This window comes from Oratosquilla oratoria, chromosome 38 (genome assembly GCF_046742065.1).
Source record: "Oratosquilla oratoria isolate Oo_2021 chromosome 38, ASM4674206v1, whole genome shotgun sequence".
Lineage (NCBI taxonomy): Eukaryota > Metazoa > Arthropoda > Malacostraca > Stomatopoda > Squillidae > Oratosquilla > Oratosquilla oratoria.
The window spans coordinates 20,834,267-20,851,766 of NC_134814.1; the positions used below are offsets into that span (position 1 = coordinate 20,834,267).

At 49.9% G+C, this 17,500-nt stretch overlaps 1 protein-coding gene across 1 annotated transcript in view; it reads right to left on the reverse strand.

Annotated features, from left to right (window-relative positions):
- Window positions 1-7,493: 7,493 nt before the first annotated feature.
- The window catches only part of LOC143019814 (CD276 antigen-like), an 81,674-nt gene continuing 71,667 nt past the window's right edge, over window positions 7,494-17,500 (reverse strand). Inside the window, exons 3-5 of the mRNA XM_076175795.1 lie at window positions 15,784-15,974; window positions 13,309-13,365; window positions 7,494-7,577 (exon numbers count right to left, since the gene is read on the reverse strand). Of these exons, the coding sequence (XP_076031910.1) occupies window positions 7,494-7,577; window positions 13,309-13,365; window positions 15,784-15,974 (332 nt within the window). The remainder of the gene's footprint in view (window positions 7,578-13,308; window positions 13,366-15,783; window positions 15,975-17,500) is intronic.

The following is a 17,500-nucleotide window of genomic DNA, read 5'->3' on the forward strand; positions in this document are numbered from 1 at the left end:
TCTCTCCCTGATCACCTTCTCTACTTCTGGTCCAACTCTTCGATGCCATGTTGTCCTTCAAAGGGATAGAAGCGCTGGTTACTGCTCATGATAGCTTAGGGTAGGACTTCCCGCTGACCGGGTTTAAGGTCGTTTCATTTCACCCCTTCGGTAAACCAGGACACCTAAAGTGGTTCAATTCTATTTGAAGATCAACGGTTTTATTCATCTTGAGGGCGAGGTAGATCCAAAAGGGAAAAAAAGACATTTTATATCTCTGCCTAAGTTTGAATTGGTACAAATTTTGATTATATTCTTGCCAAAAAAAAGGTAGGATACAATTGTCTATTTTCAGTCAACAAAACCCACATGACAGCGTGAGTTTTTTGTGTGTAATAATAATGATAATGATAATGATGATGATGATGATGATGATGATGATGACGAATATACGGCTTATTGAGTATTGCAGCATTACTGCTAAAAATATACATCCTGCAAGATGTGTGTGTGTGTGTGTGTGTGTGTGTGTGTGTGTGTGTGTGTGTGTGTGTGTGTGTGTGTGTGTGTGTGTGTGTGTGTGTGTGCGCACGCATACTTGCTTTACCATCATTTTGTCTTACTCATTGACTACGAACATGAATACGGGGAAATTTGATCTCGGCCAATAATTTCAAAATTACCTAATATTCATCGTCGTCCTCATTTTTCAGTTCAGACGGAAGCACACACAGAAAATACTAATAATAAAGACACAAACAAGTGAGACAATAGCTCAAGTTATAAAAAAAGACAGAAAATGAAAACAAATCAAGTTCTGTGCAGCAAAAAAAAAAAAAAAAAGAAAAGAAGAAGAAGAAGCAGCAGAAGTAGAAGAAGAAGAGGACGAAGAAAAAGACGAAAAAGTAGATGATGAAGAAGAAGACGATAGTAAAATAAAAAAAGAAGAATGAGAAGAAGAGGAACAAGAAAAACGAGGAAGAGGGAAAAGAAGAGTAGAAGTATAAGAAGTATAAGAAGAAGAAAAAAGAAGAGGAAGAAGAAGAAGAAGAAGAAGAAGTAGTAGAAGAAGAAGACGAAGAAGAAGAAGACGAAAAAGTAGATGATGAAGAAGAAGACGAAGAAGTAAAATGAAAAAAGAAGAATGAGAAGAAGAGGAACAAGAAAAACGAGGAAGAAGAGGGAAAAGAAGAGGAAGAAGAAAGAAGAAAAAGACTTGAAATGTTTTGGAAACAACTACAGTACCTTTACTTCTTTCTTTACTTGTATAAATTTTCAACAAATTCCTACGTTATACTTGTTTCCTTCCTTTCTTCTCTCCTTCCTTCTGGGAGTTCACACTACCACGAAATAATCTTATAAGAACCGACACAAAAATGAAAATAACATCTCAGGTTACACACATGGAAAGAATTAAACATTTGGTTAACTACTCCAGTATCCTTTCTTCCATACTTTCCTTCTTCCTTCCTTCCTTTTGGGCGGTAGAAAAAAAAAATGGCCAAATCCTACAATAATATCCTTCACCCCATCCTCTCCTCCTTCCTCCTTCCCTTCCGTGCAGTCACACTGGGCCGAGATGTCCTTGTAACGAGATGTGTGCGAATCGTCCCCGCCCCTAAAACCTGACAGGAATTCCCGGCCAGCAGGTTTAGTGGCCGGCCATTAGTCTTGCGACCCTCGGGACTTCGGCAACGCCCAAAATCGCCCAATTATTGTTCGCATCGCTCAGGCAGAACCACAGCGTTCACACACTTACACACTCACTCACTCACTCACTCACACACACACACACACACAAACACACACACACACAAGTAGCGTTAAAGGAGACAGCAATTTGGTATTTAATTAACTTCTCCGTATTTTTTTAAATAATACTCTTTCCTTCCGTAGGGTGAGAATAAACAAGTTCCCCATTTATTCATACGTTTCGACATTGTGCCAACAGACATCATCAGGAATAACTAAGAAAACAAGTAGTAAAATAGTTCTAAAAAATCAACACTTAAGTAGGTTCAAAATTACAATAAAATAAAGATATAACTAAATGTATTTACTTATACTCTTGTAGTCATTGAACAAAGGCTCAAGGCGTCTCCTATTATATTCGATTTAAGTACCTTTCCTAAGTACCTTCTTAAAGTAGCATTCTTAGTCTGAATGCGGGCGGACCTTCTTAGGAGCTGAGTGGCGATGTGTCCATAGGGAGGAGGGGGAGTAGGAGGGGGAAGGGGAGGGGAGGGGTCGAGTAGGAGGGGGAAGGGGAGGGGAGGGGGCGTGTAGGAGGGGGAAGGGGAGGGGAGGGGGCAAGTAGGAGGGGGCGAGTAGGAGGGGGCGAGTAGGAGGGGGAAGGAGAGGGGTAGGAGGAGTAGGTGGGAGGGGGAAGGGGACGGGGAGGAGTAGGTGGGAGGGGGAAGCTGACGGGGAGGAGTAGGTGGGAGGGGGAAGGGGACGGGGAGGAGTAGGTGGGAGGGGGAAGGGGACGGGGAGGAGTAGGTGGGAGGGGGAAGGGGACGGGGAGGAGTAGGTGGGAGGGAGAAGGGGACGGGGAGGAGTAGGTGGGGGGAGGAGTAGGTGGGGGGGAGTAGGAGGGGGAAGGGGAAGGGGAAAGGGGAAGAGTGGAGTGGGAGGGGGAAGGGGAGGGGAGGAGTAGGTGGGAGGGGGAGTAGGAGGGGAAAGAGAGGGGGGAGGGGAAAGAGAGGGGGGAGGGGAAAGAGAGGGGGGAGGGGAAGGTGGAGAAGGAGAGGAAGGGTGAGGAGGAGAAGGAGGGGGAGGGGAAGGAGGAGAGGGAGGGGGAGGGGAAGGAGGAGAGGGAGGGGGAGGGGAAGGAGGAGAAGAAGGGGGAGGGGGGGGGTGAGGGGGGCGGAGGGGGAGAGGAAGGGGGAGGGGAGGGGGAGGGGGGGGGGGGGTGGGGGAAAGGGAAGGGGGGAGGGGGAAGAGAAGGGGGAGGGGGAAGAGAAGGGGTAGGGGAAAAGGGAAGGGGGAGGCGGAAGAGAAGGGGTAGGGGAAAAGGGAAGGGGGAGGGGGAAGGGGAGGGGGAAGGGGAGGGGGAAGGTGAAGGGGGAAAGTGAAGGGGCGGGGGAAGGGTAGGGTTGAAGGTGAAAAGGGGAAAGGGAATGGGGATGGTGAGGTGATGTGGGAGGGGGCGGGGGAGCAGGGTAGGGGGAGGGGGGGAAGGGTAGGGGAAGGGGAGGGGAAAGGCGAAGGGGGGAAGGGGAAGGTGAAGGGGGAAAGGGAAGGGGGAGGGGGAAAGGGAAGGGGGAGGGGGGAAGGGGAGGGGGGAAGGCGGAGGGGGGAAGGTGGAGGGGAGAAGGGGGGGGACGGGGAAGGGGAGGGGGAAGGTGAAGGGGGAAAGGGAAAGGGGAGGGGGAAGGGGGGAAGGGGGGAGAAGGGGAGGGGGATGGGGGGAAGGGGAGGGGGGGGGATGGGGGGAAGGGAGGGGGGGATGGGGGAAGGGTTCACGGGGGGGGAAGGGGGGAGGTGATGGGGGAAGGGTGAGGGGGAGGTGATGGGGGAAGGGTGAGGGGGAAGGTGATGGGGGAAGGGGGAGGTGATGGTGGAGGGGGGAGGTGATGGGGGAGGAGGTGATGGGGAAGGGGGAGGTGATGGAGAAGGGGGAGGTGATGGGGAAGGGGGAGGTGATGGGGGAAGGGGAAGGGGGAAGGTGATGGGGGAAAGGGAAGGGGGGAGGCGGAAGGGAAGGAGGAAGGTGATGGGGAAAGGGAAGGGGGGAGGGGGAAGGTGATGGGGAAAGGGAAGGGGGGAGGGGGAAGGTGATGGGGCAAAGGGAAGGGGGGAGGTGATGGGGGAAAGGGAAGGGGGGAGGGGGAAGGTGATGGGGGAAAGGGAAGGGGGGAGGGGGAAGGTGATGGGGGAAAGGGAAGGGGGAGAAGGTGATGGGGGAAAGGGAAGTGGGGAGGGGGAAGGTGATGGGGAAAGGGAAGGGGGGAGGGGGGAGGGGGAAGGGGTAGGGGGAAGATGATGGGGGAAAGGGAAGGGGAAAGGGAAGGGGGAAGGGAAGGGGGAAGGGAAGGTGGAAGGGAAGGGGGAGGAGAGGGGGATGTGTCCTAGGGGTGAGTGATGAGGGGAGAAAGGAGGCGGGAGGGGAAAATAGGTGAAGGGGAGGGGAAGGGAGGTGAGGGGGAGGGGGAAAGGTGAGGGGGAGGGGGAAAGGGGAAGGGAAGGGGGAAAGGGGGGAAGGGGAGGGGAACGTATTTGGAGGGGATAATCTCCAAAAACAAATAAGCAAATAAATAAATAAGATAAAATAACCGACCCTCTTCTCTTGTACCCAACGTTCCAAGCATTTGCAGCCGTCGGATATCATCATCAGAGCCAATAACTTAGATGAGTTAACCACCGTTTTCCTATCCACCTCTTGACTTAAAAGTAGTGTATGTGTGAGAAAAAGGCCCGACTCTAAACATAGAGGCCAATACGCCATCTAGTAGTATACGAAATTATATCTTACGAATACACACCCCCACCTCCCACTCCCCCTCCGCTCCTCCTCCCCGTCCCCTCCTACCCTACTTAGCCCCTTCTTCTACTCCACCCACTCCCCTTTCTTCCCCTCCCTCCCATTCCCCCTCCTACTTCCCCCCTTCTTCAACTCTACCCACTCCCCCATTCTCCCCTCCTTCCTCCCTCCCCCTTCCCTCCTACTCCTCACTCCCTCCCACTTCCCCTTCCTCCCCCTCCCCCTCCCTCCCTCTCCCCCTCCCTCCCATTCCCACCCTCCTTCCCACTCCCCCTCCCTCCCATTCCCCTCCTACTTCTTCCCCTCTCCTCCCTCTCACTCCCCTCCTACTTCTCCCTTTCTCCCACTCCCTCTCACTCCCCTCCTACTTCTCCCCCTCCTCTCTCACTCCCCTCCTACTTCTCCCCCTCCCCTCCCTCTCACTCTCCTCGTACTTCTCCCCTTCTCCCACTCCACCTCCCTCTCACTCCCATCCTACTTCTCCCCTTTTCCCACTCCCCCTTTCTTCCCCTCCATCTCACTCCCCTCCTAGTTCTCCCACTCTCCCTGTCTCCCCCTCCTTCCTCCCTCCCACTTCTCCCTCCCTCCCTCCCACTCCCCCTCCCTCCCTCCCACTTCCCCCTTTCTCCCCCTCCCCTCCCTCTCACTACCTTCCTACTTCATCCCCTCCCCCTCTTTCCCACTCCCCCTTTCTCCCCCCCCCCCCCCCGAGAGGGCCAGCCGGCCCGCATTCAGACTAGAAATGCTACTTTAAGAGAGAAGAAGGTAATTACTTAAATCTAGTATAAAAGGCGACGACTAAAAGTTTGATTTTTTTCACTAATTACTTGATTCATATTTCGGTTAGTAAATTTAGTTCTATCATATTTCATTGTGTTACTGTTTATCTATTTATTTTTATTTTCTATTATTTTTTCCTCCCTTTGAAAAACCCGGGACCTGCCATCTGTATCGTATAAATGTGATTCCGTTTGTGTATCAACGACTAAGAGGAAGAAGAGGAAAAGGAGGAAACGGAAGAGGAAGATGGGGAAGAGGAAGAGACGGAGGAGGATGGGGAGGAGGGGGAGACGAAGGAAGAGGGGAAGGAGGAAGGTGAGGAGGATGGGGAGGAGGATGGGGAGGAGGGGGAGACGAAGGAGGAGGAGGGGGAGCCGACGGAGGAGGAGGGGGAGCCGACGGAGGAGGAGGGGAGACGAAGGAGGAGGGGGAGGAGAGGAGGGGAAGACGAAGGAGGAACAGGAGGAGGAGGATATGGAGAAGGAAGATACAGAGGGCGTACAAGATACAAAAATAGACAACAAAAAAAAAATAAAAAAATAAAACAAATAAAAACAGATAAAAACAAATAGACAAACAAACAAAAAACACAAATAAACAAAAACAAATGAGACGATAAATAGATAAAAAGAAAGAAAAAAAAAACATCGACGTAATGGAGCGAAAAACTGAATCTGCCTCGGACGCTCCATGTCAACAGGAAGGCACCACACACACCCAAAGTCTCGTCCCCCTTTAGTCCAGAGATAGCACTCCTCTCTCTCTCTCTCTCTCTCTCTCTCTCTCTCTCTCTCTCTCTCTCTGCTTCTCTCTTTCTTTCTTTCCTTTTCTCTCTCTCTGCTTCTCTCTTTCTTTCCTTCTCTCTCTCTCTCTGCTTCTCTCTCTCTTTCCTTCTCTCTCTCTCTGTTTTTTCTATCTCTATAGCTTTCTCTCTCTGTCTTCTTCTCTCCCTCTCTTCTCTCTCTCTCTCTCTGCTTCTTTCTCTCTTTCCTTCTATCTCTATCTCTCTCTCTCTGCTCTTCTCTTTCTCTTTTCCTTCTCCCCCTCTCTCTGTTTTCTCTATCTCTATAGCTTTCTCTGTCTTCTTTCCCCCTCTCTTCTCTCTCTCTCTCTGCTTCTCTCTCTCTCTTTTCTTCTCTCTTTCTCTTTTTGCTTCTCCCCCTCTCTCTGTTTTCTCTATCTCTATAGCTTTCTTTGTCTTCTCCCCCTCTCTTCTCTCTCGCTCTCTGTTCCTCTCTTCTCCCCCTCTCTTCTCTCTCTCTCCCTCCCTCCCTCTCTCTCTCTCTCTCTCTCTCTCTCTCTCTCTCTCTCTCTCTCTCTCTCTCTCTCTCTCTCTGTCCCCCTCTCCTTTTCTCAGCTAAGGAGTGTCCGTATCCAGTTCAAGTGACTTCTTTCGAATTTCATCCTTCTGACATTCAATCAAATAAATGCAAAATAAATTAACAAGTAAATGAATAAACAAATAAATAAAAAATCAATAAATTAAGCCATAATATTTAATGGGTTAAATCCACATTATCCTCCGTTGATTAAGATTAAAAACAAAAAGAAAAAACGCGATGGAACATTTAACTGGATTAAGTTTAATGGAGAGTAGTTAACTGGATTAAAGTTAAGGGCTTATCACTCTGGGCTATTTTTCCTTCAACCCCCGATTCATCGGCGGTACCGCCCACCTCCAGCACTTTTTTTCCCGCCGGAAAATCACTAAAGCAAACCGTTTTATTTTCTAAAAAAAAAAAAAAACATCATTTGATTTGCGGGAGGAAAATTATTTTCCTCCAGCTCAACATCAGATTCCTTCCCGAAAGTCCGCTCCAACAGTCGGAGGAAAAACCGCCCAGTGTGATAAGGGCTTTAACAGGCCCGCCCGCACCGCGAAACGAGACAAAACTCGGAGCAATTAAGGACGGAAAGCCATTGAAGAAGTACATAAACAAGAACCTTATAGCCTTGCGTGGCAATACTATATGAAAAATTTGACTCGGTAATCGTCCCAGACCTATTCAGTAGACGACGGAACCCACGGTCCTATGTTCTGCTGTTGATCGCTGTGGATTATCGTTATGGAATATGTTTTACCAACGCTTCTATCCTTAAGTTTAGTTTAATTTGCGCGTGTGGAATCGTTCTGGGATTGAGTTACGAGGTAAACCGGTGACCGTGGGCGGTTTACTGGGGGTTGCGGGTAACTTACAAGAGAGAACCGGGAGCAATGGATGGGAAGTCTGAAAAACCAACATGGAGTGACTTAGGAGCAGAACCGATGGTCGTCGGCGGCTTCCTGGGGGCCGCGGATATCCTGTGTCACTCTGATCCGTAGGGGCATAAGTCCCTAAAGTATTGAACACATAACACGTGCAGTCCAAGAGAAGTCTTTGAACTTGCAACGAAATTATAGTGAGTAGGTGGTGGTTCACATCCCGTCAAGGTCAACGCGTGGTGGCAGTAAAGGTCTTATACGGTCCTGTACACTCCCCGAACTCCTACGATAAATGCATTCATATTTTGTAAGAAAAAAAATAATAACAAAAAATATATGTGTAATAATAAAGTAGAATAAAAAATAAATACAAAGTAAATCAAACAAATAAATACATATATAAATTAAATAGATGTTGGTGGTGATGATGACAAGAATAATAATAATGATAAAAATACAAATAATATTTTTGATGATCATCATCTATTTATCTACATTATATACCAAGGGCTTTTTACCCCTTAAAAGGGAGGAAGCCAAGTCAGAAGGCACGCGTCCACTCCCACCCACTCCACTCCCATCCACCACCACCCGGCCCCCCTCTCATCTTAGCTCCTCGTGGATGACGGGTCATACCTGTATCCCGCCCACTGCCCTGGGTCAGAAGCTATGTATAAATAAATGAAAACAAAATCATTGTGGCTGTACCCTGACCACAATCAGTATCATCATGAACGTCACTGGCACCGCAAAAAAAAATGATTTATGCGCTCGTACCTGTGGTGGCTCTGGGGGCTGCGGCCAACAGATGTAGCAGCAGCAGCAGCAAGAGGAGGAGGAGGAAAGAGAGAGGAAGGAGAAGGAGGGAAGAGGGAAGAGGAAGGAAGAGGAGAGGAAGGAGGAGGGAAGAGGGAAGAGGGAAGAGGGAAGAAGGAAGAGAGAAGGAGGAAGAGGGAGGAAGGAGGAGGGAAGAGGGAAGGAGGAAGAAGGAAGAGGGAGGAAGGAGGAGGGAAGAGGGAGGAAGAAGGAGGGAAGAAGAAAGGAGGAAGGAGGAGGGAAGAAGGAAGGAAGAAGGAGGAGGGAAGAAGGAAGGAAGAAGGAGGAGGGAAGGAGGAGGGAAGAAGGAAGGAAGAAGGAGGAGGGAAGAAGGAAGGAAGAAGGAGGAGGGAAGGAGGAGGGAAGGAGGAGGGAGGAAGGAAGGAGGAAGGAGGGAGGAAGGAAGGAAGGAGGGAGGGAGGAAGGAGGGAGGGAGGAAGGAGGGAGGAAGGAGGGAGGAAGGAAGGAGGGAAGGAAGGAGGAAGGAAGGAGGGAAGAGGGAGGAAGGAGGAGGGAGGAAGAACGAGGGAGGAAGGACGAGGGAGGAAGGAAGGAGGAAGGAAGGAGGAGGAAAGGAAGGAGGAGGAATGAAGGAAGAGGAGGGAAGTGGGAGGAAAGGAGGAGGAAAAGGAGGAAAAGGAGGAGGAGGAAAAGGAGGAGGAAAAGGAGGAGGAAAAGAAGCAGGAAAAGGAGGAGGAGGAAAAGGAGGAGGAAAAGGAGGAGGAGGAAAAGGAGGAGGAAAAGGAGGAGGAAAAGGAGGAGGAAAAGGAGGAGGAAAAGGAGGAGGAAAAGGAGGAAAAGGAGGAGGAAAAGGAGGAAAAGGAGGAGGAAAAGGAGGAGGAAAAGGAGGAGGAAAAGGAGGAGGAAAAGGAGGAGGAAAAGGAGGAGGAAAAGGAGGAGGAAAAGGAGGAGGAAAAAGGAGGAAGGAGGAAGAAGAGGAAGAAGAGGGGGAAGAGGAGGAAGAAGAGGGGGAAGAGGAGGAAGAAGAGGGGGAAGAGGAGGAAGAAGAGGGGGAAGAGGAGAAGAGGGGGAAGAGGAGAAGAGGGTGAAGAGGAGAAGAGGGTGGGTAAGGAAGAGGGTGGGTAAGGAAGAGGGTGGGTAAGGAAGAGGGTGGGTAAGGAAGAGGGTGGGTTAGGAAGAGGGTGGGTTAGGAAGAGGAGGCAAGAGAGAGGGAGAAGGAGGCAAGAGAGGAGGGAGAGGAGGGAAGAGGGAGGGGAGAGGAGGGAAGAGGGAGGGAGAGGAGGCAAGAGAGGAGGGAGAGGAGGCAAGAGGGAGGGAGAGAGGAGGCAAGAGGGAGGGGAGAGGAGGCAAGAGGGAGGGAGAGGAGGCAAAGAGGGAGGGAGAGGAGGCAAGAGGGAGGGGAGAGGAGGCAAGAGGGAGGGAGAGGAGGAAAGAGGGAGGGTGAAGGAGGAAAGAGGGAGGGAGGGAAGGAGGAAAGAGGGAGGGAGGGAAGGAGGAAAGAGGGAGGGAGGGAAGGAGGAAAGAGGGAGGGAGGGACGGAGGAAAGAGGGAGGGAGGGAAGGAGGCAAGAGAGAGGGAGAAGGAGGGTGGAAAGATAATATGAGAAAGAGGAGGGAAAAGAAGAGAACGTGGATGAGAAGATGGGAAGAGGAGATGGGAAGAGGAAAAGTGAGGGAGGAAAAGGGAGGGAGGAAAAGGGAGGGAGGAAAAGGGAGGGAGGAAAAGGGAGGGAGGAGGAGGAAGGTGGAGGGAGGAGGAGGGAGGAGGAGGAAGGTGGAAGAAGGAAGAGGGAGGAGGAGGGAGGAGGAGGAAGGTGGAAGAAGGAAGAGGGAGGAGAAGGGAGGAAGAGGGAGGAGGAGGAGGTGGAGGGAGGGGGAGGAAGGTGGAGGGAGGGGGAGGAAGGTGGAGGGAGGAGGAGGAAGGTGGAGGGAGGTGGAGGGAGGAGGAGGAAGATGGAGGGAGGAGGAGGAGGAAGGTGGAGGGAGGAGGAGGAAGATGGAGGGAGGAGGAGGAAGATGGAGGGAGGAGGAGGAGGAAGATGGAGGGAGGAGGAGGAGGAAGATGGAGGGAGGAGGAGGAGGAAGATGGAGGGAGGAGGAGGAGGAAGATGGAGGGAGGAGGAGGAGGAAGATGGAGGGAGGAGGAGGAGGAGGAAGGTGAAGGAAGGAGGAGGAAGGTGAAGGAAGGAGGAGGAAGGAGAAAGTAGGAAGGAGGAAGAAGGAGGAAGGAGAAAGTAGGAAGGAGGAAGAAGGAGAAAGTAGGAAGGAGGAGGAGGAAGGTGAAGGAGGAGGAAGGAAGGAGGAGGAAGGAGAAAGTAGGAAGGAGAAAGTAGGAAGGAGGAAGAAGGAGGAAGAAGGAGGAAGAAGGAGGAAGAAGGAGGAAGGAGGAGGAAGGAGGAAAGAAGAGAGGAAAATAAAGGAAGAAGAAAAGGAGAGAGGGAGCGAGAGGGTAGGGAGCAAGGAGGGGAGGAAGGAGGGAAGGAAGGAGGGGAGGAAGGAGGGGAGGAAGGAGGGAAGGAAGGAGGGAAGAAAGGGGTGAAAGATTGAAGGAGGGAAGGAAGGAGGGAAGGAAGGAGGGAAGGAAGGAAGGAGGGAAGGAAGGAGGGAAGGAAGGAGGGGAGGAAGGGGTGGAGGAGAGGAGAAGAGGAAGGACGGGAGGAGGAAGGACGGGATGAGGAAGGACGGGAGGAGGAAGGAGGAGGGGGAGGAAGGAGGGGGAGGAAGGAGGGGGGAGGAAGGAGGAGGAGGAAGGGACGGGAGGAGGAGAGGACGGGAGGAGGAGGGAGGAGGAGGGAGGAGGAGGGAGGAGGAGGGAAGGAGGAGGGAGGAGGAGGGAGGAGGGAGGAAAGAGGAGGGAGGAAGGAGGAAGGTGGAGGGAGGGAGGAGGGAGGAAAGAGGAGGGAGGAAGGAGGAAGGTGGAGGGAGGAAGGAGGAAGGTGGAGGGAGGAAGGAGGAAGGTGGAGGGAGGAAGGAGGAGGGGGGAAGGAAGAGGCGGGAGGAAGGAGGAAGGAGGAGGCGGGATGGAGGAGGCGGGATGAAGGAGGAAGGAGGAGGCGGGATGAAGGAGGAAGGAGGAGGCGGGAGGAAAGAGGAGGGAGGAAGGAGGGAGGCAGGGAGGAGGAGGGAGGGAGGCAGGGAGGAGGAGGGAGGGAGGCAGGGAGGAGGAGGGAGGGAGGAGGAGGGAGGGAGGCAGGAGGGAGGGAGGGAGGCAGGGAGGAGGAGGAGGGAGGGAGGGAGGAGGAGGGAGGGAGGGAGGAGGAGGGAGGGAGGAGGAGGTAGGGAGATGGAGGGAGGGAGGGAGAAGGAGGGAGTAAGAAGGAAGAAGGAGGAGGGAGGGAGTAAGAAGGAGGGAGGGAGTAAGAAGGAGGGAGGGAGAAGGAGGGAGGGAGTAAGAAGGAGGGAGGGAGTAAGAAGGAGGGAGGGAGTAAGAAGGAGGGAGGGAGAAGGAGGGAGGGAGGGAAGAAGGAGGGAGGGAGGGAGGAAGAGGGAGGGGAGGGAGGGAGGAAGGGAGGGAGGGAGGGAGGAAGGGAGGAGGAAGGGAGGAAGGGAGGAGGAGGAAGGGAGGAGGAGGAAGGAAGGAGGAGGAAGGGAGGAGGAGGAAGGGAGGAGGAGGAAGGGAGGAGGAGGAAGGGAGGAGGAGGAAGGAAGAGGGAAGAGGGAAGAAGGAGGAGGGAAGGAGGAGGGAAGGAGGAGGGAGGGAGGAAGGAGGGAGGGAGGAAGGAGGGAGGGAGGAGGGAGGGAGGAAGAGGGAGGAAAGAGGGAGGGAAGGAGCAGGGAAGGAGGAGGGAGGAAGGAGGAGGAAGGAGGAGGAAGGAGGATGAAGGAGGAGGGAGGAAGGAGGAGGGAGGAGGGGGGAGGAGGAGGGAGAAGGGAGGTGAAGGGAGAAGGGAGGTGAAGGGATGAGGAGGAGAAGGGACAGTAATAATAGTAGCAGCCGCAGTAATAGTAATAAAAGTAGCAGTAATAGTAGTATAGTAGTAGTAGCAGTAGCAGCAATAGTAGCAGTAATAGTAGTAGTAGCAGTAATAGTAGTAGCAGCAGTAATAGTAGTAGCAGCAGTAATAGTAGCAGTAATAACAGTAAAGTAGTAGTAGTAGCAGCAGTAATAGTAGTAGCAGCAGTAATAGTAGTAGCAGCAGTAGTAGTAGTAGCAGCAGCAACAGCAGTAGTAGTAGTAGTAGTAGTAGTAGTAGTAGCAGCAGCAGCAGCAACAGTAGTAACAGTAACAGCGGTAGTGGTAGTATAATGATAGCAACACAGTAGCGCAGTACAAGCGTGACAGTTATGAAAGTGGTCGTTGGCGACAAGTCTTGTCGAGCGCGACAAGCACCAAACGTGAGGACGGGGGAGCCGTTATTAGTAAAGACGTTTCGCTTGTTACAGATTTTCCGAGTACTCGAAAATACTGTAACAAGCGAAGCGTCTTTCATTAACAATGTCCACCGTCCTAACATGGTATTTATTTCGATAAAAGTGATAGTCTAGGTGTTGTAATAGTATTAGTTTGTTGAGCAATAGTACATATATCAATAAACGTTAACAGTTCTAAAAGCATAACAAATTTGCAGTTGCGAGGTTAAACACAATACCAACAAATAAAACTATTTATATACTACTATCCATGCAGCCAGGAATACAATACTGTATTAGTACGTGCTACTATGCCAGACGACATAACCAAGTTAGAAAAGGATAGTTCTTCTTATTGGAAATTTCTAAGATTTAAATCTTTCGAATATTCGAAAGAAAAACCTTAGAAACTAAGACAATTGAGATTTGGTTTAGCGTCGCGATCTCCCCCTATCAGGAGGCTAGGACGGTGCCCCTTTCTAGAGGGCTTTGTAGCCTGGAAGTGAATGAACCATACCCTTGCTCCAACTCGCTGGCGCCAGGGTTCGAACCGCCGTCACCTCGACCTCCGCCGCAAGTAGCGACGCTCTAATCCGCTCGGTAAGCGAGCATCCTAACTTCCTAGGAATCGGGTAAATATTTTGAGAGACATTTTCGCACCATTTTTGGATTTTTTTTTTTAGTGTAAGGCACACACCGACGCAACCAGTTGCATGAAACCGATCGCAAAAGCCTACACTGTGGAAGCAGTACTTCCTGTCCAGCTGCCCATTAGCAATCAGGTACCAGCATCTCTGAACAAACAAAGGAAAATTATAAGTTCATGTCCTTAAGTACAGGGAATAATGCTTTCACAGAATGTAGGCATCTGTTGCGACCAGTTTCGTGCAACTGGTTGCGTCAGTGTATGAGATGCTTCGGAGATTTCCACTGGAAGGACACCAATCGGAAGCAATTAACCTTTTGTTAATCCCTTTCAACTGTTAGGCTTGAACAAAATGGCCGACAACCCGATTAACTTATGGATCGATTAATCATCACAGAAAAAATAAATCGAGTTAAGATGTCAAAGAGATTAATTTTACGTTGTTTGTGACCTTTCCCAGTTAAGATTTTTTGGCTGGAATATAACTTAAACTCGTTTGGCCTCACCCAGGTTAACCAATAACAATTTATCGAGGTTAGGTGCTGTTCAGTACCTTCCCCAGTTAAGATTCTTTGGGTTGAGTTAAACCAGTTTGGACTTCAAGTTAACCAAGAACAATTTCTCGAGTTTATACAAAGGGAAGGAGAGGAGGGAATTGAAGTCAAAGAAAAAAAAGTCTTTCCTCCCCTCCAAAGTATCCTATGGGAGCCTACGCCAGGAGGCGCTGATTATCTGCGGCCCTGTAATGCGCTCTGAGGACTTACAGGCATTCATTGCTGGGAGTGGGGACTCGAACACTTGACTAAGTATATGCGAAACCAACACACTTCCATAGTGTGTTTGGGGAGGAATGAAGGTGAGGGGCTTACGGTAGGAGGCGCCGAGTAGCTACGGCCGATGCCGTCACCTTTGCCCTATGATGCCGTTAGGGACTATTGGAGCGAGTAACAGTCACTGCTAGGAATTAGAGAGAAGTACGGGAATCGAACCCATAATTGAGATAATTGAGAAGGCTGAAGATGTTTGAATTTTATACCACTGCTGAGCTCTATGATTTTTTTTACGTGTGTGTGTGTGGTGTGTGTGTGTGTGTGTGTGTGTGTGTGTGTGTGTGTGTGTGTGTGTGTGTGTGTGTGTGTGTGTGTGTGTGTGTGTGTGTGTGTGTTTGTAATTACCTAGTTGTATCTTACGGAAAGGGGAGCTATGCTCATGGTGTCCCGTCTTTGTATCTCGCAGTGTCTAGTTTGCTTCTTAAATTCGTGTATAGTTTTTGAGTTGTATTTCCCTACTTGTTTGTTTGTTTGTGTGTGTGTGTGTGTGTGTGTGTGTGTGTGTGTGTGTGTGTGTGTGTGTGTGTGTGTGTGTGTGTGCGTGCGCGCGCGCACGTACACTCAAACCAATGGGTTCACTAAAAACTACTTAGGACAAAAGAGGTTCAAACCTCCCTTTTCTCTATTTTATTTTTATCTATTATTATCTATTCATAAATCTATTTATATATATCTTTAATACTCAAGGAAGAAAGACGATATCAGTAGATGACAGAACTTTTCAGAGCCTTCAGGCACAAGGAAAAAAAAAGAGTAATCATACGGACTCCTGCTAAAGGCATCTGTAGAAATGAGAAATATTGGAGGATTCAAAGAATCTTTGTTGAAGCGGAGCTCAGAAGAGAGCAGCCATATGAGGTGAGAGAGAGAGCGACAGAGGAGGAGAGGGGGAGAGAGAGGGGGAGAGGGGAGAGAGAAGAAAGAGAGGAGGAGAAAAAGGGGGAGGGAGGAGAGAGAGGGGGAGAGAGAAGGGGGAGAGAGAGAGAAGGGAGAGAGGAGAGAGAGGAGAGAGAGGGGGTAGAGAGGAGAGAGAGGGGGTAGAGAGGAGAGAGAGGGGGTAGAGAGGAGAGAGAGGGGGTAGAGAGGAGAGAGAGGGGGTAGAGAGGAGAGAGAGGGGGTAGAGAGGAGAGAGAGGGTGAGAGAGAGGGGGAGAGGGGGAGAGGGGGACAGAGGGGAGAGAGGGGGGGAGAGGGAGAGAGGGGAAGAGTGGGAGAGGGGGGGAGAGGGGACAGAGGGAAGAGAGGGGACAGAGGGGACAGAGGGGACAGAGGGGAGAGAGGGGACAGAGGGGATAGAGGGGACAGAGGGGAGAGAGGGGGGGAGAGAGAGGGGAGAGGGGGGGAGAGAGAGGAGAACGGGGGGGAGAGAGGGGGAGAGAGAGGGGGAGAGAGGAGAGAGAGGGGGAGAGAGGAGAGAGAGGAGAGAGAGGGGGAGAGAGGAGAGAGAGGGGGAGAGAGGAGAGAGAGGGGGAGAGGAGAGTTTGTGTGTGTGTGTGTGTGTGTGTGTGTGTGTGTGTGTGTGTGTGTGTGTGTGTGTGTGTGTGTGTGTGTGTGTGTGTGCGCGTGCGTGCGTGCACTGTATGTGTGCACTGTATGTGCGTGCGCGTGCGTGCATGTATACAAGATAACGCTCGTGAATCGCCAACAAAGCCTCCTCCCCCCCCCCGTCCCTCTTCCTGCATCACAAAACCAGAACCGAACCCCCGGGGGGTTGGGGGGTTGGGGGGTTGGTCTTACCTTTCCATTCCTGGTCCAAACGACCCTGGGGGAAGGATCCCCCCCGGTCACAGAACACGTCAGCGTCAGGGCTTGCCCCTCGTGCAAGGGTCCCAACAAAGGGTCGTTGATGACGTCACCATTGACCCTGAGGACGGGGTCGTTCGGGGGCACCACGACTTGGAGGGCGACTCGGGTCGTCCGTGAGGTGGCTGCGGTTGCGGTTGCGGTGGCGGTTGCGGTTGCGGTTGTTGTTGTTGCGGGGGAGAGAAGAGAGAGAAATGCGGTTTATTTTAAAGGCGATATATGCTACATATACGAGCATTTCATGCTTAGAAATGTTATTGCTATTGTCCTCCCCTTTGCCTGGAAATGTGGAATCGTTTTTAGCGCGTACTGAATGGTATTCGTAGTTTACTTACAGTTCAGTTTGAAAGGGATAATAAATGAATATAACAATGATAATGATAATGATAATAGATATGAATAATAATAGTATCAATAACAATAATAGTATTAATAATAATAATAATAATAATAATAATAATAATAATAATAATAATAATAATAATAATGATATTATCTTTAATGATAATCATAATAATAATATTATTATTATTAATAATATATTAATAATCATCATCAACAATCATCATCATCATCATTCGGCACAGAAGCTTTTCAGTGTCTTGATAATAATAATAGAAATAGTAGCAGCCATGAAATGCCTAAACATCTCACCAAGAATTCTCCACATTCCTACACCTAATCTCCCCTCGTTTGTACTTAAGTTTCCGAGGGGAGAAGACATCCCCTCCTCCTCCTCCTCCTCCTCCTCTTGCCCCTCAATCAATCCATCAATCCATAGCCTCTGGCTCTCTCTACAGTCACATAGCCTCGAACACAGGACATGATAACTACGAGCCCGCTCCACTACCATGGGGTTGGTAAGGAAGGTGAGGGGCCTACGCCAGAAGGCGCTGAGTAACTGCGGCCGAAGCCATCACCTTTGCCCTATGATGCCTCCTAGGGACTATTGGGGCAAGAAACTAAATCACTGCTGGGAAACTGAGAGGAGTGCGGGATTCGAACCCATAACTAAGCGAATGCAGGTCCCGGGTTCGAAACTGTACGATTGCTGCCGCCAGGTGATTTTATGAAACATAGGGGGGGGAATCCTTAATACAGCTCAGCGCTTCAAGGCGTGTGCCCAATCACAATATCTTGTCTGTAAACCTATCCAATGGTTTGATCCCAAATTGGGTGAATATAGTTTTTATTTTTATTTATTTATTTTTTTTTTATGGGTTAGCTATTTCATGTACGGATTTTTTTTTACCTATTGGAATGAAAATTTTGATTTTCTGTGGTACAAATATTCCAATAAACAAGATTGGTCGGCTTGATATAGAGGTTGGTTACTATGTTGTATCATTATTTGCTTACATAACAGTGTCCGTTCCATACAAAAAAATATTTACATATTTTCAATCTAATCTAATTCTATTATTTTTTTTTTTTGCGTATAAACAAACAAACAGAATGTTTTTGAAGACAGGTCAGAATAATGATGGGTTTTTATTTTGTTCTTCCAGGAACATGGTTATAGGTTGATTTTTCTAAATGCCATTTCGAGAAAAGTTATCAAGTGTAATTATCATTTTGATACAATATGCTATACATACATACATACATACACACACACACACACACACACACACACACACACACACACACA